The 25,853-nt window shown below is 42.1% G+C and overlaps 1 protein-coding gene across 1 annotated transcript; it reads left to right on the top strand.

Annotated features, from left to right (window-relative positions):
* The first annotated feature begins 221 nt into the window (after positions 1–221).
* Positions 222–24,638, top strand: LOC121555000 (serine/threonine-protein kinase 24). Its single transcript, XM_041868751.2, has 11 exons — positions 222–1,102; positions 9,335–9,565; positions 15,383–15,439; positions 15,579–15,687; positions 15,798–15,955; positions 17,123–17,308; positions 17,592–17,737; positions 17,892–18,024; positions 22,771–22,839; positions 23,042–23,181; positions 23,358–24,638. Exons 1-11 carry the CDS (start codon positions 1,061–1,063, stop codon positions 23,404–23,406), a joined length of 1,320 nt encoding a protein of 439 aa, XP_041724685.1. The 5' UTR covers positions 222–1,060; the 3' UTR covers positions 23,407–24,638.
* Positions 24,639–25,853: the final 1,215 nt, after the last annotated feature.

The following is a 25,853-nucleotide window of genomic DNA, read 5'->3' as shown; positions in this document are numbered from 1 at the left end:
GATAATTAAGGTATTAATATATTCAAAACCCATACCAGGAAGTTTAGTAAATGACATAAATGTAAATGTAAGAGACAACTCAAGTCATATCAACTGATATCAATCAACAATTCAGCTTTATTAAACATAGATAGACATACAGTATTTACATCATTGTTGTCAACCCCTTGCCTTGGGGGACATCATGGTAGCAGGACACAATGCAACTATACTGACTGAAAGTGGGGAAAGAGAGAGTCAGTCCATTACTAGCATAACTGTAGTTTATGTATCTAAAAACCTGAAATTCTACTCGTAATCCTATCTAATTCGTTAGCTGGTTTGCACAGTTTATATATAGCATGGTATTTAGCTCACTATTTGTCAGTCAATCGGAGCTGGCTGAATTTCTACACGGATTCCAACGGTAGCTAGATCTTTTGCCGCTTTGGACGCGGAAGGCAGACTCCTCGGACGCGGCGGTGGAAGCGTTGCTGCGAGCCCATTGGCTATAGAACGGCCAATGGCGTGAAGGCGTGGGTACTGACGGTTTGGGAGCTTCCCGGGAGGAATATTCCGGTTCGCTGCGCACCGCTGTAGTTTTTCAGAAGGGTTTCCCTAATGTGAGAATGACAGCTATCAAAATGGCGGAGGGCAATAGAGAAAAGTGATGAGGACAGGACAACAAATGATACAGTTAGCCTCAATTTTCAATTTATTCTATTATTATTACTGTTCACCGGATATTCTCGAAAACATTAAGGTTTGGTGAGACTTGTGCAGAGCCTAGTTTGCGCTTCCGTTGAAGATTTAGCTAGCTAACGTTAGCTAGTTTGCTATCTGCGGAAGAGGCACAACTTCAAGACATTGCAGCTAAAAAGCAAGCAATGTTTTTGAGCTGATTCCGTGATAGCTAGGGACTATAAATCCGGCATTATAATTCATATAGCGCAAGGTATCGTTAGTTGGACATAAACAGCGTTGCATTCTCCTCCGATTTGGGCTAGTTAGCTCATTTAGCTAATAAACAAAGTGGCGTCAACTGAGTACGAATTTTGTTGATTGTTTATTTTATGACGACATGGCTCATTCCCCGGTTCAGAGTGGCATTCCAGGGATGCAGGTAAGATTTTTGTCTTAGTTCATCAAGTGGTCGGTCTCCCTCAATTTCTTTGCAATACTTTAGCAAACTTGTTAGCCAGCTAACGTTACTGACTCGATGAAGTGATGAGTAACTCGACTTTATTTATGATCACATCCACACTAGCTGTGTTAGTTTATTAGGTAACGTTAACTAGTTAGCTAGCCAACTATGGAAATACATAAGGTATTGGATTCTTTGCACCAGAAAAAGGCTCACTGATGAGGCCAATCTATCGAGCCATATTTATGTTGAGCAGAGATGTGGCCAGATTGGCCCCATGTGGTGCAGTCTGTCTCTGCCAGTCCTGTAGACTGGATGGCAAAGCTAAGCATCTGTTTTACAAAATATAAACTGTTTAGCATGTTGCTAGAACAAGACAAGATAAGAGTGTTTGCCATTAAAGCCAAATCCTCAGCTACAACTGAAATGCTTTTCCTGTAGTGTTACACTAATGCACATTAATTGTTTGTGATTACTCAGAAAGGCCATACATTTTAAGCATGACTCAATGGCTCAAACACTAAACACCTTTTATTCAACAAGGAGACATGAAAGCAAAACAGCAACATGTTACTGAGGTGCCTGCCAGTTTTGAGTCAGTGGAAAGTAAATATTTCCTCTTAAACATTCTTGACATTTTTCAGTGCAGATAGTCAACAAGAAAGCGGACATGACTTATCTCGTAAGAAAACTAGGTCTCTAGGTCATTACCCATTCCGACAATTGACATATGACTGGCATTCTAATGGGGCGCCGCCGCGGGATAGCCTTGAGCTGCATGAATAGAGCCATGTTTCACCACCATACTGTCCTCTCCTGAATGGTGGAAACCTGGTTCATTCAGCCTTGGCCTGGGTAGAGCTGAACCAGAGGGAGATGTGGAGTGTGTGTGTGTATATGGGGCGGGTGGGGGGGGAGCCGATGAGCCTCAGCCCTCAGGGTGCGGACTGACTGCAGTGGACCACGCAATCTGGTGGTGCAGCTGGGAGAGGATCAAACTCATGCTTTTAGAGGGAGGTTTCAGGCAGTTTTAGCAGAGGTGATAAACCTGCTGACTGTGGAGGTTCCCAGCATGTGGAGTCTGTAGTCACAGTGCCCAGTGTTGTTTTTCCCCACAGAGTTCAGACTCAATAGGATGATTTTCACCTGGATGACCGCTCTGCTTTTGTGACAGCCTTTATCTTCTTCATCCCCCTTTCAACTCAAGATATTAGCTGTCTCTTTGCCTCTTTTTATTGAGTAGATTTACAACATTCTCTAGGGGATGTTATGAGAACAATAGGCTAGCTGTACATGCATTCTTTTTATGGTAAATTGAACTGTAATTCTCTCTTTCCAGAATGTACCTTAATGGGTATCCAAATGCGATTAGTGTGTAGGGATATGAAATCTTTATGCCTCTAGTGAAATTAATTGGACATCGGCCGTCCTGTAGCTCAGTTGGTAGAGCATGGTGCTTGCAACGCCAGGGTTGTGGGTTCGATTCCCACGGGGGGGCAGTATGAAAAATGTATGCACTCACTCACTGTAAGTTGCTCTGGATAAGAGCGTCTGCTAAATTACTAAAATGTAAAATGTAAAAAAAACAAGGTATTGTGACTGGAAAATGTTCCTTCACACTATTTCTGTCATGCAGCATAACATGCAGTTCCATAATTTGCAACAGAAGTGCTTCAGACAGTTAATCGTTGCAGTGCAGGAAGTGAATTGTAATGTCAAGCATGAAGAGCACCATCTCTTCCTTTGTAGACCACAGGGGGAAAGAGGGCCGGTCTGAGGCAGGGTTTGTCGTTTTCCTGCTCCAAGCCTTTGTCCTATTCTCTCACTGTCGATATTGATGTTTGGATTTTTTTTTACTCTGAGAGATTTTCTCGCTATTCATTATATCGGGAATTTCTTGTTAGGTTGAGCTGCTTCACAATTTCCTAGTCTTCTGGCCAAAGTCCAGTCCCAGTAGGAGCGATGAACCAGTAAACCCGAGCTGACAATTTTACAAATCTGTCCTTCTGCCCCTGAGCAAGGCAGCTAACCCACTGTTCCCCTGGGCGCCGATGACGTGGCTGTCGATTTAAGGCAGCCCCCCGCACCTCTGTTGGGTTAAGTACGGAAGACAAATTTCAGTTGAATGCATTCAGTTGTACAACTGACTAGGTATCCCCCTTTCCCTAGATAGTAGTGTTTCCTCTATATTCATTTAGTAGCAGTACCCCCCCCACACCCCCCCGCCTGAAAAACCTCCTAGGGGAAACACTGACAGGCCTATGTTTCTGTAAGTTAGGCTATTTGACAGAAACTGATAAAGGCAGGTGCCCCAAGAGTCACTATTGCAGGGGCAGAAAGTGTGAAAGACTGCGTCGTTTGTCAACAAGGCCAAACTAAAGCCATAGGATCAGTGGTGTTGTTCAGCTATCCGTTGGTATGGGTGTTTAGAATTAATTCCTCAAGCTGCTTGAGTTTCTCAGGGGTAATAATGATGATATAATTGGTCCCCCCCCCCTACACCAGAATCCTTTGTATTATAGAGTTCCATGATTGGCCCAGTGAAGCGTTAGTAACTAGACCGAGCCATAATAGTCTTAGCATGTAGCAGAGAATGTAACCCTAGGCCAGTGTTCACACACACACGACAGGGGTCATAAATACGTAGCTTTAGGGCCTTGAATAACTTGAAGAGCGAGGCACCTTCGCAACCCGCTAGTGCCGGACAGGCACGCTTTGCAATGAATAATTAGCCTAGGTAATGTTTGGTAACAGTCTACTTTAGCACTCTGTCTGAATTGACATTAGCAGATGTCATAAATAGACAAGACCACACTAGGCTAATTGGGATGTACCCAGCGCTCCTCTGCAGTGTCAATGTTTAAGCTACGTTTTGTTTCACCTTCGACAGTCTGCATCTTGCCATCTGCTGTAATAGGCCTACATGTTTGGACCATAATCATTTTGTTGACTCTTTTGAAACAGATATTAAACCTTAGCATTATAGCATTTTCTTCTGCTGATAAGGTGTAATCAACTTATTCAGCTGAATCTGAACAGAAAAATAAAATAAGCAGAAAGGGCCTACAAAAGGTTGAAGGACTATTCCAGGACGGAAACTTGAGGGATGGTTGGAAGGGCCTAAAAAACCCTCTGGACTACCAACCAACCAAACTGAGCCTAATGTCCAATCAAAAGAACATTGCATTGAGTTTGCAGAGAGTCTGAACTAGGGCTGACTCCAATTAGTCGACTGGTCGATTGTTTGGTCGTTAGGCTTTTGGTCGACCAAAATTGTTTTAGTCGAGCAGTAACAAATATATATATATATATATATACACACAGTGAGGGAAATAAGTATTTGATCCCCTGCTGATTTTGTACGTTTGCCCACTGACAAAGACATGATCAGTCTATCATTTTAATGGTAGGTTTATTTGAACAGTGAGAGACAGAATAACAACAAAAAAATCCAGAAAAACGCATGTCAAAAATGTTATTAATTGATTTGCATTTTAATGAGGGAAATAAGTATTTGACCCTTCTGCAAAACATGACTTAGTACTTGGTGGCAAAACCCTTGTTGGCAATCACAGAGGTCAGACGTTTCTTGTTGTTGGCCACCAGGTTTGCACACATCTCAGGAGGGATTTTGTTCCACTCCTCTTTGCAGATCTTCTCCAAGTCATTAAGGTTTCGAGGCTGACGTTTGGCAACTCGAACCTTCAGCTCCCTCCACAGATTTTCTATGGGATTAAGGTCTGGAGATTGGCTAGGCCACTCCAGGACCTTAATGTGCTTCTTCTTGAGCCACTCCTTTGTTGCCTTGGCTGTGTGTTTTGGGTCATTGTCATGCTGGAATACCCATCCACGACCCATTTCAATGCCCTGGCTGAGGGAAGGAGGTTCTCACCCAAGATTTGACGGTACATGGCCCCGTCCATCGTCCCTTTGATGCGGTGAAGTTGTCCTGTCCCCTTAGCAGAAAAACACCCCCAAAGCATAATGTTTCCACCTACATGTTTGACGGTGGGGATGGTGTTCTGGGGGTTATAGGCAGAATTCCTCCTCCTCCAAACACGGCGAGTTGAGTTGATGCCAAAGAGCTTGATTTTGGTCTCATCTGACCACAACACTTTCACCCAGTTCTCCTCTGAATCATTCAGATGTTCATTGGCAAACTTCAGACACCCCTGTATATGTGCTTGCTTGAGCAGGGGGACCTTGCGGGCGCTGCAGGATTTCAGTCCTTCACGGCGTAGTGTGTTACCAATTGTTTTCTTGGTGACTATGGTCCCAGCTGCCTTGAGATCATTGACAAGATCCACCCGTGTAGTTCTGGGCTGATTCCTCACCGTTCTCATGATCATTGCAACTCCACGAGGTGAGATCTTGCATGGAGCCCCAGGCCGAGGGAGATTGACAGTTCTTTTGTGTTTCTTCCATTTGCGAGTAATCGCACCAACTGTTGTCACCTTCTCACCAAGCTGCTTGGCGATGGTCTTGTAGCCCATTCCAGCCATGTGTAGGTCTACAATCTTGTCCCTGACATCCTTGGAGAGCTCGTTGGTCTTGGCCATGGTGGAGAGTTTGGAATCTGATTGATTGCTTCTGTGGACAGGTGTCTTTTATACAGGTAACAAGCTGAGATTAGGATCACTCCCTTTAAGAGTGTGCTCCTAATCTCAGCTCGTTACCTGTATAAAAGACACCTGGGAGCCAGAAATCTTTCTGATTGAGAGGGGGTCAAATACATATTTCCCTCATTAAAATGCAAATCAATTTATAACATTTTTGACATGCGTTTTTCTGGATTTTTTTGTTGTTATTCTGTCTCTCACTGTTCAAATAAACCTACCATTAAAATTATAGACTGATAATTTCTTTGTCAGTGGGCAAACGTACAAAATCAGCAGGGGATCAAATACTATTTTCCCTCACTGTACGGGACGGTTGAGCTAACGTGCGCTAATGTGATTAGCATGACTGTTGTAAGTAACAGCAAGCTTTCCAGGACATAGACATGTCTTATATGGGCAGAAAGCTTACGTTCTTGTTAATCTAACTGCACTGTCCAATTTACAGTAGCGATTACAGTGAAAAAATACCATGCTATTGTTTGAGGAGAGTGCACAACAACAAAAAACGTGTCACGGCAACTGGTTTGATACATTCACCTCTGAAGGTAAATAATGTACTTACATTCAGTAATCTTGCTCTGCTTTGTCATCCTAAGGGTCCCAGAGATAAAATGTAGCATAGTTTTGTTTGATAAAATCCATTTTTATAGTCAAATGTAGGAACTGGGTTCTACAGTTTGAACCCCTTCTGTCTCTGGCTCCACACCCACCCCGCCCGGCCATCTAGATGTGTGAAAGTTAGTGTATAATCTAATGTTCCATCATGTATGACATTCCTGGGAGTGTGTAACTTACATTTTGTATTACCATATCATTTTTGTACTTGAAAATGTATCAATTGACCAATTCGGCACATTTGGGCAGATTTGATACAATAAAGTCCAGTATTGCAATGCTTCACTGGATCAATCTGAAACTTTGCACACACACTGCTGCCATCTAGTGGGCAAAATCTAAATTGTGCCTAAACTGCAATATTATATTGTGGCCTTTCTCTTGCATTTCAAAGATGACGGAACAAAAAAGAAAACGCATGTTTTTTTGTTTGTATTATCCTTTACCAGATCTAATGTGTTATATTCTCCTACATTAATTTCACATTTCCACAAACTTCAAAGTGTTTCCTTTCAAATGGTATCAAGAATATGCATATACTTGCTTCAGGTCCTGAGCTACAGGCAGTTAGATTTGGGTATGTCATTTTAGGCAAAAATTTAGAAAAAGGGGTTAAGAATGATGGAGGCCACTGTGTTCTTGGGGACCTTCAATGCTGCAGAACAGTTTTGGTACCCTTCCCCGGATCTGTGCCTCGACACAATCCTGTCTCGGAGCTCTACGGACAATTCCTTCGACCTCATGGCTTGGTTTTTGTTCTGACTTGCACTATCAACTTTCCAAATCATGTCCAATCAATTGAATTGAATCCTTTTTAGAATAAGGCTGTAACATAACAAAATGTGGAAAAAGTCAAAGGGTCTGAGTACTTTCTGAATGCACTGTATATTTAGGTGCTGGTGCTCCACAATATTTTTGAGCTAATATAAGAGGAACAGGAGCTCAAGCAGTGGAAATGTTGAGGTGCCGGTACTCCGCTCCAGTGAGCTCCTGCCCAAGTCAAGCAATCCCTTTGGCAAATAGCCTGGCGGGGAAACTCTTGAGGGTCCAGAATATTTTATACAATATTGCAAGTTCGCTAGCACAAGCTTTGGGTTGAACCCAACTTAATACTCCTTAGGATTTTTTTTACTCCTTTTTTCTCCCCAATTGGTAGTTACAGTCTTGTCCCATCGCTGCAACTCCCGTACAGACTCGGGAGAGGCGAAGGTCGAGAGCCATGCATCCTCCGAAACACGACCCGTGCCAAGCCGCACTGCTTCTTGACACACTGCTCGCTTAACCCGGAAGCCAGCCGCACCAATGTGTCGGAGGAAACACCGTACAACTGCATGCGCCCGGCCCGCCACAGAAGTCGCGATGGGACAAGGACGTCCCGGCCGGCCAAACCCTCCCCTAACCCCGACGACGCTGGGCCAATTGTGCACCGCCTCATGGGTCTCCCAGTCGCGGCCGGCTGCGACACAGCCCGGGATGGAACCCAGGTCTGTAGTGATGCCTTAGACCGCTGCGTCACTTGGGAGGCCCATGACCCAACTTAATATTTGATACAATGTTTCAAGTTCGTTGCAGACAGGCCATGTGTAGCCAATGTGATTTATAGGATGTTTATTTTTATCAGGATATTTTCTACCTGCAGGCTGCAATGTTTTTATTTGTTGGCTTTATGTAGGCTATTTTTACTTATTGGCAATGGCAATAGAAGTTACTTTTTAGGTTTGTCATTTTCATTTAGATTTGGATAGAATTTTGATTAACCACGTGACAATGATTTTGAGATATGAAGACGTTATTATACATTTAAATGAAACTGTTTCACGGAAGTGTGCATATGAAAACCATAACTGGCACGTATATCGGCAGAAATTGTAAGATAAATTGGCATTCAACGTGAGAAAGGTTGCCGACTCCTCATTATAGCCTATTACTGGCAACTTCAGGAGAGTAACGGCAGAATCTGCGAAAGTCTGCAGGACCGGGAGGAGAATAGTTGGGTCAGGTTAAGTTTTTTTCTTCTTCTGGTTATCTAGATCTCTGGCGCCCCCTTGAGGCATTTGTCATATTTCATCAAACCGTAAGCTTAAAGCATCAGACAAGCTCAATACACATAAAAAATGTTGGTAGAAAGATCGGTCGAACAAGATTATTTTGTTGTTGGGGACAGCCCTAGTCTGAACACTTTTTTTTATTGTAGATTTGATAATCTGTACTTTGTGCTGAGTACTGAGAATGGTGAGCTGTTGTGTGAATGTTTTTCTTTAGCCCAAGGGGACGCTCATTTAGTTACACAGGAAGCAGATGTTGATAGGATATATAAAACTAATATCAGTCAACAAAGACACTTGCCCAGATAACATTCAGCAACCATGTTCTGAAATCCTGTCATAAGGAATTGTTGGCTGTTCAATCGCTCACTGAGGGAGTACACAGTACCAGTTCTGTGGTAATCATCCATCGTATGCCCAGCCTGTTAACAGTTAAACATTTTTAAAGTTCTCATCACCCTAATAACTATGACACACCCCTCACTATTGTCATTGGTTGCACTAATTGCACTGTTTGTCTACATAACCTGCTTCAAGCATTCATGACATCACCCTGAAGAAGGCACAGTGATGCCGAAACGGTGGTGGTTTACCCAATAAAAACGGGGAGCTTGTAAATTGAGTGTTCAACTCTCTTTTTTTAAATTTATTTTTAATAGCCTACAGTTTACTCACCGTTAGTCAGCACCTCTACTAACTTTTTCTTTGGGGCGTGGGGGGTGCCAGGTGCCAGGTGCCAGGTGCCAGGTGCCAGCTCATGCTTTTTATTAGACTGTTATATAAACCCAAGACACAGCCTACAACCATAAAAATAAAAATGAAAAACCTATGCTTAATCTCTTTTATCGCATGGTCCTTCTTTACCTGTGATTGAACGATGCTCTGCTCTGCTGTCGTTGCTGCTACAGCCCTGTTTTTTCTCCTTTCCTCAGAACTTCAAAGCCGATCCGGAGGAGCTGTTCACCAAGCTGGAGAGGATAGGGAAAGGCTCTTTTGGAGAGGTGTTCAAAGGCATTGACAATCGGACTCAGAAAGTAGTGGCCATTAAGATAATTGACCTCGAGGAGGCCGAGGATGAAATAGAAGACATTCAACAGGAAATAACAGTCCTCAGCCAGTGTGACAGTCCCTTTGTAACCAAGTACTATGGATCATATCTGAAGGTAAGTTGACCAAACCTCGTGTTATCTCAACATGCTGTGAGAAAGGATTTTGGCTAAATAGTCCATCCTCAAATTGTTGCAAAGCATCGTTCTCTCTTCTTGTTTCTACATTTTGAGAGGCTGTGCTCTATTTGTGTGACAGACGTGGTGCTGGTTGTAGTGTTGCTGCCTGTGGTGGCATGTGTAACAATTGTAGACAACTGTATGTGGGTCAATAAATCATTCATATGGCTAATGGGACAAGGCTCCCGTGAATTGTGCCTGAGCATTAGGCCTATGGCATGCATTGGCACTGGTGATTGTGAGCAGAACACACAGGCATGCATGACTTCATTATCCTATATGTCCTACAATGTACTGCATGTCATGCGACGACAGGAATACTATGCAAAACCAATTTAAGCATTCGTGAGGATCCCGTGTTGACTTGATCGTGAGGGATTTCATCATTTCCCGGCCCTTGGTTGCTGTCAACCGTAAGTTTGAAATTAATCTGGAGTAGGCAGAGTATTAGTAGGTCTACATGTGATGGGTTTTTCGGCATCTGTACTTTAATATTTATATTTTTGACTACTTTTACTTCACTACATTCCTAAAGAAAATAATATATTTTTTACTCCATACATTTTCCTTGACACCCAAAAGTACTTGTTACATTTTTAATGCTTAGCAGGACAGGAAAATGGTCAGATTTCACGCACTTATCAAGAAAACATACCTAGTCATCCCTACTGCCTCTGATCGGACGGATTCACTAAACACAAATGCTTAATTTGTAAATGATGTTAGAGTGTGCCCCTGGCTATCCATAAATAAATAAATAAATAAAACTGTGCTGTCTGGTTTGATTAAGCAAATATGAAATTATTTATACTTTTACTTTTGATACTTAAATATATTTTTGCAATTATATTTACTTTTGATATTTAAGTATGTTTAAACCCAAATACTTTTAGGCTTTTACTCAAGTAGTATTTTATTGGGTGACTTGCACTTTTACTTGAGTCATTTTCTATTAAGGTATCATTACTTTTAGTATGACAATTGGGTACTTTTTCCGTTAGTGGTTTACTTGAGGCCAGTGGGGGGGGGAGTGCCAGTTGGCTGTTAGCTCCAGTTGTACTGATAGATGGAGGGTGGGAGGCTAGTGTTGCATGCTACTCCAGCCCTCGGAGCGCTGGATCATATGGCTCATACCCAACATCTGCTCTCCCAGAGAATCACAGCCATCTAGTTAGCTCTGCACTGCCAGCCGGCACAGCCTGGCTTTTACCACACTGACAATAAGCCTGTAGTCTGCAGCACTACCAGGCCGAGTCTAGATGAATACACATACTGATGTTATGCAGTCTCTGAAAAAGGTAGGCGAATCGTATAGCATTTGAAATGCTTGGTTTCAACGACTTGAGCTCACTTTTATATTTGATGTAAAATAATTAAAATAAATCTAATGCTGCACTCCCTGACATGAAATTGATCGATATGGTATGACAGTCAAGGCTAGGGACGTTAACGGTTAACCGTTAGCTAGTCAATTAGCCACCGAAAAATACATTTGACTGGTCATGCTTATCGCATTTCGGTTAATTTGCACAATTTCGTGGAATTAAATTGGTGTCAGAATTTAACAAATCTCATCAGTCATAAAATAGGATCAGAATAATTATTTTCTCAGTAAATAGTAATGTACAGTGAGTTTATAGAGTTAGAAAGTAGCTTTCTTACCTCAACTATATGGCTGTCTCTAGTCCGTCAGCCACGAGCAAACGAGAGCGGAGACTCGTTGCTAGGTAACTCAGGGAGCAGTAGAGGGGTGGGAAGATGCAGCTAGCAACCAAAAACGTTTCCAAGCATTTCTGTTTTACTGGTTTTCATATCAACTTTCTTTCGTTGTCCAGAAGCCAAAGGCACAATCCTAGTCATATTAGCAACCCACCCCAGTTGTTGCATATTTAGTTTTTTTTTCCTCTTTCTAAGTTTCTAACTGAGATGTTCATCTCTTGTCACATGAAACGGCTCGCATCAGGTGCATCTTTTAGAACAGTCAGTGTTTTCCCACAAATTGCAATTTGGCAAATGTTTGAAAATGATGTATTCCATTCTCTGCTTCATGTTCTATAATAGGAGATGATAGGCTCGCTATTGTCGCATGTTTTTTAAACTCATAATGAAAAATTGTCAGTTCCTTCCATGCATAGTATTTTCTGTTGGTCACATAATTTTACTGTTTGGAACCAATTTAACCATTTATTAACCGGTTTTAGTCGGTAACAAATTTGACCGAAATTTGCATCCCAAGTCAAGGCCATATCAAAATTGGTTGCACAGACTGACAAAATCACCTGCCAAGACCGAATATTTAAATCTTTCAATGATTCCTGCTAAAACCGTTATACAATCAGAACCATTAGAGAGAGGAGGAGATGTTAGTGTCAGTCGGTGATTTAATTGGAAATTGTGTTCGGTTGGGCTAGTTCTATGTAATTACTCAGTCGTAGGCCTAGTCTTTCTAAAAATGGATGAAATGTTCTCTTTTGCACATGACAGCGGTACCTCAGGCTCATCTAGTCTGTCTGAGCTGCAGACAGAGGCCTGTGGCCATACTTAGTCATCCACACACCGCTCTGTCCTACATGATCACCCCTCTACAAGGGGAATTCACAGCCGCAGCAGACAGCCATGCACAGCCATTTAGAACAAAAAATGGTCACTCAGGCAGATTCGCCTTATGTTGCAGTCAACAGAGGTTGCAATTTGGTTCATTTATATATTATTCAGATACACTACATGATCAAAAGTATGTGGACACCTGCTTGTCGGACATCTCATTCCAAAATCATGGGCATTAATATGGAGTTGGTCTCCTCTTTGCTGCTATAACAGCCTCCACTCTTCTGGGAAGGCTTTCCACTAGATGTTGAAACATTGCTGTGGGGACTTGCTTCCATTCAGCCACAAGCATTAGTGAGGTCAGGCACTGATGTTGGGCGATTAGGCCTGGCTCGCAGTCGGCGTTCCAACTAATCCCAAAGGTGTTTGATGGGGTTGAGGTCATAGCTCTGTGCAGGCCAGTCAAGTTCTTCCACTCCGATCTCGAAAAACCATTTCTGTATGGACCTCGCTTTGTGCACAGGGGCATTGTCATGCTGAAACAGGAAAGGGCCTTCCCCAAACTGTTGCCACAATGTTGGAATGTCACTGTCATTGTATGCTGTAGACTTAAGATTTCCCTTCTCTGGAATTTATGGGCCCGAACGATGAAAAACAGTCCCAGACCAATATTCCTCATCCACCAAACTTTACAGTTGACACTATGCCAGATGGTGAAGCGTGATTCATCATTCCAGAGAACGCGTTACCACTGCTCCAGAGTCCAATAGCGGCAAGCTTTACAGCACTCCAGCCGACACTTGGCATTGCGCATGGTGATCTTAGGCTTGTGTGCGGCTGCTCGGCCACGGAAACCCATTTCATGAAGCTCCCCATTAACAGTTATTGTGCTGATGTTGCTTCCAGAGGCAGTTTGGAACTCTGTAGTGAGTGTTGCAAACGAGGACAGACAATCTTAACACGCTACGTGCTTCAGCACTCGGGTGTCCCGTTCTGTGAGCTTGTGTGGCCTACCACTTCGCGGCTGAGCCGTTGTTGCTCCTAGATGTTTCCACTTCACAATAACAGCACTTACAGTTGACCGGGGAAGCTCTAGCAGGGCAGAAATTTGACGAACTGACTTGTTGGAAAGGTGGAATCGTATGACGGTGCAATGTTGAAAGTCACTGAGCTCTTCAGTAAGGCCATTCTACTGCCAATGTTTGTCTATGGAGATTGCATGGCTGTGTGCTGTCAGCAACGTGTGTGGCTGAAATGGCCAAATCCACTAATTTGAAGGGGTGTCCACATACTTTTCTATATATAGTGTATTTCCACCCTGACTTCCAACCTTTTGGTATAAAAGTTTTCTTCTGCAGAGTTGGTCATGTAGTATTTATATTTGTGCCTGACCCTTATTTGAGTGCATGTGCTACTTTCTAATCTCTTGGGTATTGTTCACTACAGTGCTTAGTGAAAGTCTACACACGCCCTGCACAGTCTTCACATTCTTCTGCCTTAAAATTAAATCTAAAAAGGGATTCAATTAGATTATTTTTACTGATCTACCCAATCTACTCCACGTTATCAAAGTGAAAAAATATATATATAACATTTCCCAATTAATAAAATATGAAGATGTATTGATTGCGTATGTCTTCACACCTTAGAGTTGATATACCTTTGGCAGCCATTACAGCTGGTAATCATTTTTAATACGTGTCTACCAACCTTGCACAACACAGATCCATTGATTTTTGTCATAATTGCTCAAGCTCAGTAAATTTGGTTGAGAATCATTGTTGGGCAGAAATATTCTAAACTTGTCTCTGATTTTTTCAAGCAGATTTAAGTCAGGACTGAGACTGAACCATTCAGAAACACTCAACATCTCTTGGAAAGCCGTTCTTTTTGCGTTTTAAAATGTGTGTAATTGTCCCAGGGGGAGAAGAGGAGTTTTCTCCCATGTTAACAGCTCAGTGCGGGGCCCATTTACTTCTGCCCCACATACTGTTGCGTTATGGTTTACATATGAAATGCTCTGATCCCATACTGAGGATATGAGCTGGTTAGTAGGTTATGTCAAGCTGCTGAAGAGATTCAGGCCAGCGAGGCTGGGGAGGAGCCAAACTGGTTTATGGATCATATGGAGGAAGAAGGAGGAGCCAAACTGGTTTATGGATCATATGGAGGAAGAAGGAGGAGCCAAACTGGTTTATGGATCATATGGAGGAAGAAGGAGGAGCCAAACTGGTTTATGGATCATATGGAGGAAGAAGGAGGAGCCAAACTGGTTTATGGATCATATGGAGGAAGAAGGAGGAGCCAAACTGGTTTATGGAGCATATGGAGGAAGAAGGAGGAGCCAAACTGGTTTATGGATCATATGGAGGAAGAAGGAGGAGCCAAACTGGTTTATGGATCATACGGAGGAAGAAGGAGGAGCCAAACTGGTTTATGGATCATACGGAGGAAGAAGGAGGAGCCAAACTGGTTTATGGATCATACGGAGGAAGAAGGAGGAGCCAAACTGGTTTATGGATCATACGGAGGAAGAAGAAGGAGTCTGAATGGTCTTTTTTAGTGTTTCATGTGTTTCAGTGTATGCTGCATATCACACTACATAGACTCTTATGGCTAACCATCCAGTTGTATTTCTTTGACCTGGGGCTATTCTGCTTTAGAAATGTTGTATTATGCCCTCTCTCTCAAGGTTATCCAGTCTGCTGTTAGAATGTGTAGGCCTAAACTGTCCTGAAACGCCAGGGTTGTGCTTTCGATTCCCACGGGGGACCAGTACGAAAAAAACGTATGAAAATGTATGCACTCACTACTGTAAGTCACTCTGGATAAGAGCGTCTGCTAAATGACAAAAATGTTTAATGTGCTGCATTATTGAACTGCACTTGTTCCAGGCATCACTAGGCGGTTATGGCTTCAGACCTTAAGTGACCTAACTTTCCACCATTTTGATATGATCCCTGATGCAGCCAGATGTGCTGTGCTGTGATTGGCTCCCCGGGGGAAGGAATTGCTGAAGTGTTTAGCTTCTTTTTTAATATGAATTATGATGAAAGTATTAAATGAGATGTTAGCGCTGTCTTGATTTTATGAGATTTAATTTCCTCTTCCACTCTATTCCAGTATGATACTAAACAGTACATGTTGATCTGTTTTAATAAAGACTCGCCATGATTTATGATTAAGGCATTCTCTCTTTAATTTCAGGATGCAAAATTATGGATTATTATGGAATATTTAGGAGGAGGATCAGCTCTTGATTTGGTAAGTTTCTCTATAATACAATTTAGTAAACTCCTTGGTAAGATTGCATTGATGTAACACAGGCCTAACCCAAAAGGCATCTTTACATTTCAGTCAAGGTTCAGTAGGACGCTTTGTTCCAGCCTGCTTTCTCTTTTAGTTGGAGCCAGGTGCCTTGGACGAAACTCAGATTGCCACAATTCTCAGAGAGATCCTGAGGGGACTTGAGTACCTGCACTCTGAAAAGAAAATCCACCGAGATATTAAAGGTACTGTTCAGAGCACTCTATGGCCATACAGTGCAGCATGAATCGCCAACTGACTATCTTGTTTAACTGGCCACCATGGTGAATCTCATAGTTTGTGTTATTGCCTCCAGCCGCTAACGTGTTGCTATCGGAGCAAGGAGACGTGAAGCTGGCAGACTTTGGAGTGGCGGGGCAGTTAACGGACACCCAGATCAAGAGGAACACATTCGTGGGCACTCCGTTCTGGATGGCACCTGAAGTCATAAAACAGTCTGCGTATGACTCAAAGGTCAGAAATACCACAAGCTCTCTTTCAGGTTCTAGGTTATGTCTCTTTCAGGTTCTAGGTTAAGTCTCTTTCAGGTTCCAGGTTAAGTCTCTTTCAGGTTCTAGGTTATGTCTCTTTCAGGTTCTAGGTTAAGTCTCTTTCAGGTTCTAGGTTATGTCTCTTTCAGGTTCTAGGTTAAGTCTCTTTCAGGTTCCAGGTTAAGTCTCTTTCAGGTTCTAGGTTATGTCTCTTTCAGGTTCTAGGTTAAGTCTCTTTCAGGTTCTAGGTTATGTCTCTTTCAGGTTCTAGGTTATGTCTCTTTCAGGTTCTAGGTTATGTCTCTTTCAGGTTCCAGGTTAAGTCTCTTTCAGGTTCCAGGTTAAGTCTCTTTCAGGTTCCAGGTTAAGTCTCTTTCAGGTTCCAGGTTAAGTCTCTTTCAGGTTCCAGGTTATGTCTCTTTCAGGTTCCAGGTTATGTCTCGTTCAGTTTCCAGGTTGTCTCGTTCAGGTTCCAGGTTAAGATGACATATCTGTTCATAGGTTCATGCACGTGTTATAATGTGTCATAGGAAACATGTGGAATTGTCAACAAAATGTTTAATTCGAACTCTGTGTTTTCATAATGGGGATCCCAATAAATCAAATCAAATAGTTGTCCAATAAACTTTGTTTTTCCTGGCTCTAAATTCTGCTGTGTAGAGAGAGTAGAGACATTGCAGAGGTAGCTTCAGCTCTGTGACCTGCTGTGATCACACTACAAGCCAGTGCACACAGATGGAAATGTCACCAGACACATTAGGAACGACCACAACATGTGAATCACCATGCGGCAAACCAGAGCCACCACACTGACTCACCCTGGGTTGACGGTAGTTCCATAAATGACCTACTACAGGCTCAGGTGATATAGGCCTTCTAAGTGGGGCCTTTCTAGTGGGTGTGAATGTTGTTACTATCTAATGTGTGAATATAAAATGGCACCCTCCATCTTTTGAATAGAAATCTCTAGTCAAGTTTCAAGAAGTGTTATTTATCGCCATCGTTCATTCTGTGAATCATGCTATCTGTATATCCTTTGCATCACAAACCGTCCCTATTGATATTTGCTATGACGTTTGAAGTCCGTTGATGAATTTGTTCTAAAGTCTTTCTCAAAAAGTGTTTCCTTTTTCTTGTTGTTGCGTCGCAGGCGGATATCTGGTCTCTGGGCATAACGGCCATAGAGCTGGCCAAAGGAGAGCCGCCCCACTCAGAGCTCCACCCTATGAAGGTCTTATTCCTCATCCCAAAGAACAACCCGCCCACCCTGGAAGGAAACTACTGCAAACCCCTCAAAGAATTCATAGAAGCCTGTTTGAACAAAGAGCCCAGCTTTGTAAGTGGTGTTTGGGGAGCAATTGAGCTCAAATTTGCATTTTGTTAACTAGTGGTTAAGAGCGTTGGGCCAGTAATCGAAAGGTCGCTGGTTCGAATCCCCGAACCGACTAGGTGAAAAATCTGTCGACGTGCCCTTGAGCAAGGCACTTAACCCTAATTACTCCTGTAAGTTGCTCTGGATAAGAGCAGGTGCTAAATGACAAAAATGTAGAAAGTCAACCCTCTCTGCACATTAGACAACACATCCAATATATACGTCTTCTTGGCGTGCTCCTCCTTAGAGGCCAACTGCCAAAGAACTGCTGAAACACAAGCTGATCATCCGGCACGCCAAGAAGACGTCCTACCTTTCAGAGCTGGTGGAGAAGTACAGGAAGTGGAAAGCAGAGCAGTCTCGGGAGGAATCCAGCGACGATGAGTCGGACTCGTAAGTCATTATCATTTGATCCATTCGTCTGTCCTTTAATGTTATTTTGCCGATCTGGTTGTTAACCAGATTGTTTATTGGGACAGTTCACTAATATGCTTCAGACTGTGTTTCCATGTGAGGTTGTCTAAAGGTGGTCTCTATGTCTTGTCAGGGAACAAGATGGCCAGGCGTCTGGAGTGAACGACTCTGGGAACGATAACTGGATCTTCAACACCATCAGGGAGAAGGACCCCAAGAAGTTCCTGAATGGAGCCGCCCAGTCTGATGAGCTGGAGGGGAACAAGGTAAGATGGCACCTGTTGAAATAGCAATATAACAACACAATCGTCAGTCATATGAAAGGGGATTCAAGAGAAACATGCAACTTAGTTTGTCGTGGTATGAAAAAATGTATGCACTCACTTAACTGCAAGTCGCTCTGGATAAGAGTGTCTGCTAAATGACTAAAATGTAATGTAAATGTAATGGTTATCCTCACCCCAAATGCTGATTTAACTGAGTGTGTATTTATAGCATAGTGTATATTCATACCATTGTGTATATTTATACCGTATTATAAACTGGTTGGTTCCAGCCCTGAATGCTGATTGGCTGAAAGTCGTGTTATATCAGACCGTATACCATGGGTATGACCAATTTTTTTTTTTTTTTTTACTGCTCTAATTACATTGGTAACCAATGGCCAATATACCACGGCTAAGGGCTGTGTCCAGGCACTCCACGTTGCGTCGTGCGCAAGAACATCGGCCGTATACCACACCTCCTCGGGCGTTATTGCTTAATTATACCATGGCATTGTTGAATACTTGTTTCTGATTGGCTTGAAGGGCATTCTATAGCGTGCATTATTTCCTTATAACGCACGGTATAAAGCAAAAGTCGAATTTAAAACATTGGCATTGTTGAATTTTAGCTAGGACTGGTTAGCTAAACTAGCAAGTCTGTTTGTTTGGTTACCACGGCAACTAATGTAGCTTGCTAGCTATGTCAGTGGATGTTGAACACATTTCTACTGGCAAATATGGTAAATTATAGCCATGGTATAAAATAGATGATCTACTCAGGGCTCTATGCGTTCTCTGGAAAATAATGCAACTCCGTGGAAGGTCAGTTCTACTCCGCTGGAATGTCTTCACTATTATTCTACAATGTAGATAATTCTAAAAATAAAGAAAAACCCTTGAATGAGTCGGCGTCTCAACTTTTGACTGGTAGTATATATTTATAGCATAGTGTACAGTGCATTCGGAAAGTATTCAGACCCCTTGACTTTTTCCACATTTTGTTACATTACAGCCTTATTCTAAAATTGATTAAATAAATAAAAATCCTCATCAATCTATACACATGAATATTTTACAAAATGTATAAAAGTTTCAAAACAGATACCTTATTCACATAAATATTCAGACCCTTTGCTAAGAGACTCAATGTTGCTCAGGTGCATCCTGTTTCCATTGATTGGACATGATTTGGAAAGGCACACACATGTCTATATAAGGTCCCACAGTTGACAGTGCATGTCGGAGCAAAAACCAAGCCATGAGGTCGAAGGAATTGTCCGTAGAGTTCCGAGGTAGGATTGTGTCGAGGCACAGATCTGGGGAAGGGTACCCAAAAATGTCTACAGCATTGAAGGTCCCCAAGAACACAGTGGCCTCCATCGTTGTTAAATGGAAGAAGTTTGGAACCACCAAGACTCTTCTTAGAGCTGGCCGCCCGGCCAAACTGAGCGATCGGGGGAGAAGGGCCTTGGTCAGGGAGGTGACCAAGAACCCGAAGGTCACTCTGACATAGCTCCAGAGTTCCTCTGTGGAGATGGGAGAACCTTCCAGAAGGACAACCATCTCTGCAGGGCAGGCAGACAATTCCTTTGACCTTAATGGCTTGGTTTTTGCTCTGACATGCACTGTCAACTGTGGGACCTTTTTTATATAGACAGGTGTGTGCCTTCCAATCAATTGAATTTTCCACAAGTGGACTCCAATCAAGTTGTAGAAACATCTAAAGGATGATCAATGGAAACAGGATGCACCTGAGCTCAATTTTGAGTCTCCTAGCAAAGGGTGTGAATACTTATGTAAATAAGGTATCTCTGTTTTTATTTTTAATACAATTGCAAAAATTTCAAAAAAACTATTTTTGCTTTGTCATTATGGGGTATTGTGTTTATATTGATGAAAAAATATATATAGAATAATGCTGTAACGTAACAAAATGTGGAAAAACTCAAGGAGCTGAATACTTTCCGAATGCACTGTATACCATAGTGTATATTTATACCGTTGGCGCAAAATGGTTTTGTTACAGTCTAATGCTGTGTAAATTCTTGAGTTGAAGAATACAATTCAACTGATAATTTACCACAGCTGTCTAATAACCTCTTTACATACTGTACCACTCAGAGGAGTGATTTATTACTGGCTCGTTATCTTTAGGGCACTAAAAGCCTAGCCAGGTGGAAATCTAGTTTCTTCTGTTTAGGCTTTAAAGATCTTATCACTCCACTGTCTTAGAAACATTGGCTTGTGAGAACTGGTTAGAACCTGTTCTTGTTTGTACTATTCATCTAAGGAAGTGGAGCCAATTACCCCTTATCTCTTTCAGAAGCTTATCTCCCCCTATTAGGGGTAAACAGCTCTTTGTGTAGATGACGTAAACTCAGCAAAAAAAGACCCTTTCTTTCAAAGATAATTTGTAAAAATCAAAATTAACTTCACAGATCTTCATTGTAAAGGGTTTAAACACTGTTTCCCATGCTTGTTCAATGAACCATAAACAATTAATGAACATGCACCTGTGGAACGGTCATTAAGACACTAACAGCTTACAGACGGTAGGCAATGAAGGTCACAGTTGTGAAAACTTAGGACACTAAAGAGGCCTTTCTACTGACTCTGAAGAACACTAAAAGAAAGATGCCCAGGGTCCCTGCTCATCTGCGTGAACGTGCCTTAGGCATGCTGCAAGGAGGCATGAGGACTGCAGATGTTGCCAGGGCAATTCATTGCAATGACCGTACTGTGAGACGCCTAAGACGGCGCTACAGCTGATCGTCCTCGCAGTGGCAGACCACGTGTAACAACACCTGCACAGGATCGGTACATCCGAACATCACAACTGCGGAACAGGTACAGGATGGCAACAACAACTGTCAGTTACACCAGGAACGCACAATCCCTCCATCAGTGCTCAGACTGTCCGCAATAGGCTGAGAGAGGCTGAGCTGAGGGCTTGTAGGCCTGTTGTAAAGCAGGTCCTCACCAGACATCACCGGCAACAACGTCGCCTATGAGCACAAACCCACCATCGCTGGACCAGACAGGACTGGCAAAAAGTGCTCTTCACTGACGAGTAGCGGTTTTGTCTCTCATTTCTGTGGAACTTGTTCAGTTTATGTCTCAGTTGTTGAATGTTGTTATATTCATACAAATATTTACACATGTTAAGTTTGCTGAAAATAAACGCAGTTGACAGTGAGAGGATGTTTCTTTTTTTGCTGAGTTTATATAAAGACTGTGTGACTTGTAAATAATCAAGTTCCTCCCCGGTATATCCGGAGAGTTAACTTTCTTCCAATTGCTTGAATAAACTCTTAAAAACTGGAAAATGAGCTCTGCCTGATCCTTGGAACTAGTTTTTCCTCAACAATACCATAGTGCATATTTATACCATAGTGTATTGAGAAAGATCATTTGAAAAATACAATTTTATTGAGTAAATTTATTTTTGTTTATTTTCATTTTGATAACAGATGAAAATGTAATGAATTAAAAGTTATTTGTTGATGTAAAAATCTAAATGTATCGATTTTCTGATTGTCATAAAATTTGGGGTGGAGTTGTGAGAAATCCTTGTGGGGTCCCCAAAAGGTCTGCGGGGAAACAATGGGGTCCACGCGGAAAAGTTTGAATACCACTGCCATAGTGTATTTTTACCATAGTGTGTATTTTTACCATAGTTTATATTCATACCATAGTATATACAGTATTTATACCATAGTGTACACTGAGTGTACAAAACATTTGAGAACACCTTCCTAATACTGAGTTTGCCCTCAGAACAGCCTTAATTCGTCGGGGCATGGACTCTACAAGGTGTCGCAAGCATTCCACAGGGATGCTGGCTCATGTTGACTCCAATGCTTCCCACAGTTGTGTCAAGTTGGCTGGATGTCCTTTGGGTGGCGGACCATTTCTGTGCGCATGGCACCTACTACCATACCCCGTTCAAATGCACTTACATATTTTGTCTTGCCCATTCACCCCCCTGAATCCTTGTCTCAAGGCTTAAAAATCCTTCTTTAACCTGTCTCCTCTGCTTCATCTACACTGATTTTTGAAGAAGATTTAACAAATCACATCAATAAGGGATCATAGCTTTCACCTGGATTCACCTGGTCAGTCTATGTCATGGAAAGAGCAGGTGTTTTTAATGTTTTGTATACCATAGTGTATATATGTATACCATAGTGTATATATGTATACCATAGTGTAGATATGTATACCATAGTGTATATATGTATACCATAGTGTATATATTTATACCATAGTGTATATATGTATACCATAGTGTATATATGTATACCATAGTGTATATATGTATACCATAGTGTATATATGTATACCATAGTGTATATATGTATACCATAGTGTATATATGTATACCATAGTGTATATATGTATACCATAGTGTATATATGTATACCATAGTGTATATATGTATACCATAGTGTATATATGTATACCATAGTGTATATATGTATACCATAGTGTATATATGTATACCATAGTGTATATATGTATACCATAGTGTAGATATGTATACCATAGTGTATATATGTATACCATAGTGTATATATTTATACCGCATGTTTCTCCTGTCAGTTTTCATATACATCATGATCTAACCAAACACAGAGTGGTGGTTTCTGGGCATTCTCTGTTTAATACGCTGACCTTCACTCTTCAGCTGTTTTCAGGTCTTGCACTGAGCCATCAGAATGATTAATTCTATACTTTCTTTATTAGGTGCAAGACAATCCAAAGAGGCCTTTGTCACAGAGCTGGTGCACTGTCATTTCACCTTTGTTTGCTGAGGTAAGAATGTATTTGGGCTCATTTCAACTACATCTTCTGACATCTTGTTACGTTACCATTTCTCTTTTTTATCTAAAGATATATAACGGTGAATCTCAGTCAAGTTAAATGATTCCGGGTCAAACTGTTCTGATATGTGTTGCCCTTATTGAAGCTACTGCTGCACGCTTTAAGATAAACTGTGTCTCTCCTTCCCTTACAGTTAAAAGAGAACCAGGTTGAGGCAACCAATGGCAAGCCAGAGGCTGTGGACGAGCTGAGGGAGGCCGTTTTCCTGTCAGAAGAGTCCTGTCCTGGTATCTCTGACGCCCTGGTGTCTGAGCTAGTGCACAGACTACAGAGGTAATGGCAATAGCATCAACACCTCCGTCATTTGATTACATTTGATTAAATGTTTCTGCTCATACGTTTTCATTTTATTCCAACATTAGGGTGCAGACCTATAATCTAGTGTTGTTTCTCACACCTCCATCCCAAGCTAAATCTTCCCACTGTTCATTCCTCCTTTGCTCTTGCAGGTTTTCTCTACCCAGGGCCTCCTCCTCCCCACACACCTCCCACCCCTAGCAGCAGTCTGTCAGGCCATAGCCTCTGACATCAACAGCCAAGATGAAGTCTCCCAGGAAGTTCTGCCGTCACTCATTCATTCACCTAAAGCAAAACCTCAGCCCACTTTATCTCTACTTGTCCGGGCTAACATATTGTCACTTTGCGGACAGTCGCTGGCCAGTTGGTCAGCTGCCACCTTGACTGCCAACTGCTGTAAGACCTCTTGGGCTCAATACCTCAAACATGAATGCAGGACCATTGACTCAAAAGGTTGGTGTGGCTTATTCCAAAAGGTCCTGAAGCCTTTCAGAGAGGATCTAACTTTGTGAGTATGGTTGTGTGTGTGTGGTTGTGTGTGTGTGTATGTGTGGTTTTGTGTGTGTGTGTGTGTGCATGTGAGCCTCTCCCTTGAGATCCTGTGAAATGTGCGGTGGAGATTGAAGCATTCTTTTGAAAACTCAGGTATCCCGCTTTAAGTGGATGGGGTCCTCTGGGAGATTGAGAGATCTGTTGGGTGGCTGTACAAACTTGTAAATAGGCAAACATTTTCAGATATTGAGAAATAATGGAGTGTACGCAAAGGAATCGCTGTGTACAAATGGCCAAATGCTTCTGTAGAGATATTCTGTAAGAAAGGGTCAATATTTAAAGAGAGACGTAAATGGCCATAACTGAGATTGCCTTGCCTTTATTACTTCTTCTTTTGTATTTCAGTCTTGGATTTCCTCGTTTTAATACATTATCTTGGATTTCCTCTTGTTTTAATACATTATCTTGGATTCCCTCTTGTTTAAATACATTATCTTGGATTTCCTCTCGTTTTAATACGTTATCTTGGATTCCCTCTTGTTTAAATAATACATTTTTCAAGGACACAGCCATTCAATGACAATTGCTTCCCTCTGTTCTGTTTCTATGTTGATTGATACTTTGGCTACCTATGTTTCTTTTGAAATGCTTTTTTACCTTTTGGTGTCACACTCCATGATATGGCTGTTGTTGCAATGCAGTGGAGACCATAGAAACAAAACCCTTTCCAGCTGGACCACGTCTAACCCTCTCCAGTCTGCGCACTGGGTTCTATGTTCCCAGACATCGATCTTTCATGAGGCCACATGGTTTCATGACAAGATGGCTGTTTGGATTGTTCCTCTGTCCATCACCTGTGTAAAGATGAGTGCTTCTATTCTATTGAAGGTTCACCCTTCCTCCTTTTTACATAGCAGTAAATTCAACTACATCATCCACAACAGACACGTCTTCCTGGGAACTGCAGTGGTACAATCTATTCCCAACACCTTGAATTGCACTTAAGAAAATAAATGCCTTTAATTGTAGACAAAGTAGCCATAAGACCGTAGCATGATCATTGTTGGATAGGCATATGTCATGCTACGTAACACAACTGTCCACCTGAAGCAGCACAGCTTGGAGGACAGTATAACAGATCACTGTAAATGTGATTAAAGTAGCAGAAAGCCATTAGGAAGCATACCGCACTTCCATGCTGCTACTGTCCCAGTGGAGTTTTAAATGAATGTGCATGAAAGATGACTTGAATTGAGCCGCAAAGTATGCGTTGTAGCATGCATGTTAACACGATGTCCTGGACCTCGAAGGGTTAAAATCAGCCTTAGCATCTTTGTCGAGAGTGGGATGCGGAGAGAGTGGGATGCGGAGTGAGTGGGATGCGGAGAGAGTGGGATGCGGAGAGAGTGGGATGCGGAGAGAGTGAGATGCAGAGAGTGGGATGCGGAGAGAGTGGGATGCCGAGAGTGGGATGCAGAGAGTGGGATGCAGAGAGTGGGATGCAGAGAGTGGGATGAAGAGTCACAGCTTTAAAAGTATTTGAGACAAGCGTTACATTTTTGGGGGGCCAAGTCGACTTTTATTGTAATTGATAGAAATCCTGCAGAATCAAGACGTATGCAGTAATAATGTTTCAAATAAATGGATCTTGGCAAGGTGGTGAACTTTTAATCCCACGCTATGGCAGCATGGACAAATGTAATTATTGATTTACATCAGCTTTTTTTTTTCTTTTTTTTTTATGTAATGGTTTTAGCTTTTTACATGAGGTTAGATACTATAGCTTCATAAAGCACACAGAAGTACGAACACTGGGTCTCCCAATAGGATTTCAACAGCTACTGGAAACGTTCTTTGCATTAGCTGTGTTCAGACCAATGTGAAATGTCCAGTGCTGATGTTTTTCCCTCTTGGGTTTTGGGCATTTGGGGTTGGAATCACTTTGCTTTATTAGTTAAAATTCAACATGCAATCCTGTCTAGCTGTAGCTAGGTAGTAAATGGCGTACTAGTTAAAAACAGAAGTACCCCCCTTCAGGATGAAATGTACTTTGTGGTCCTTTGTAGCTCAGTTGGTAGAGAGAGAACTGAACCCCTGCATCTATATCCATTATCCCCCCCCTCCCTCCCCTCATGTCACACATGATAATGCCATGT

The sequence above is a fragment of the Coregonus clupeaformis genome, chromosome 40 (assembly GCF_020615455.1).
Source record: "Coregonus clupeaformis isolate EN_2021a chromosome 40, ASM2061545v1, whole genome shotgun sequence".
In the NCBI taxonomy this organism is placed as follows: domain Eukaryota; kingdom Metazoa; phylum Chordata; class Actinopteri; order Salmoniformes; family Salmonidae; genus Coregonus; species Coregonus clupeaformis.
The sequence above is the reverse complement of the archived record's forward strand: the minus strand, read 5'-3'. Positions and strand labels throughout refer to the sequence as shown.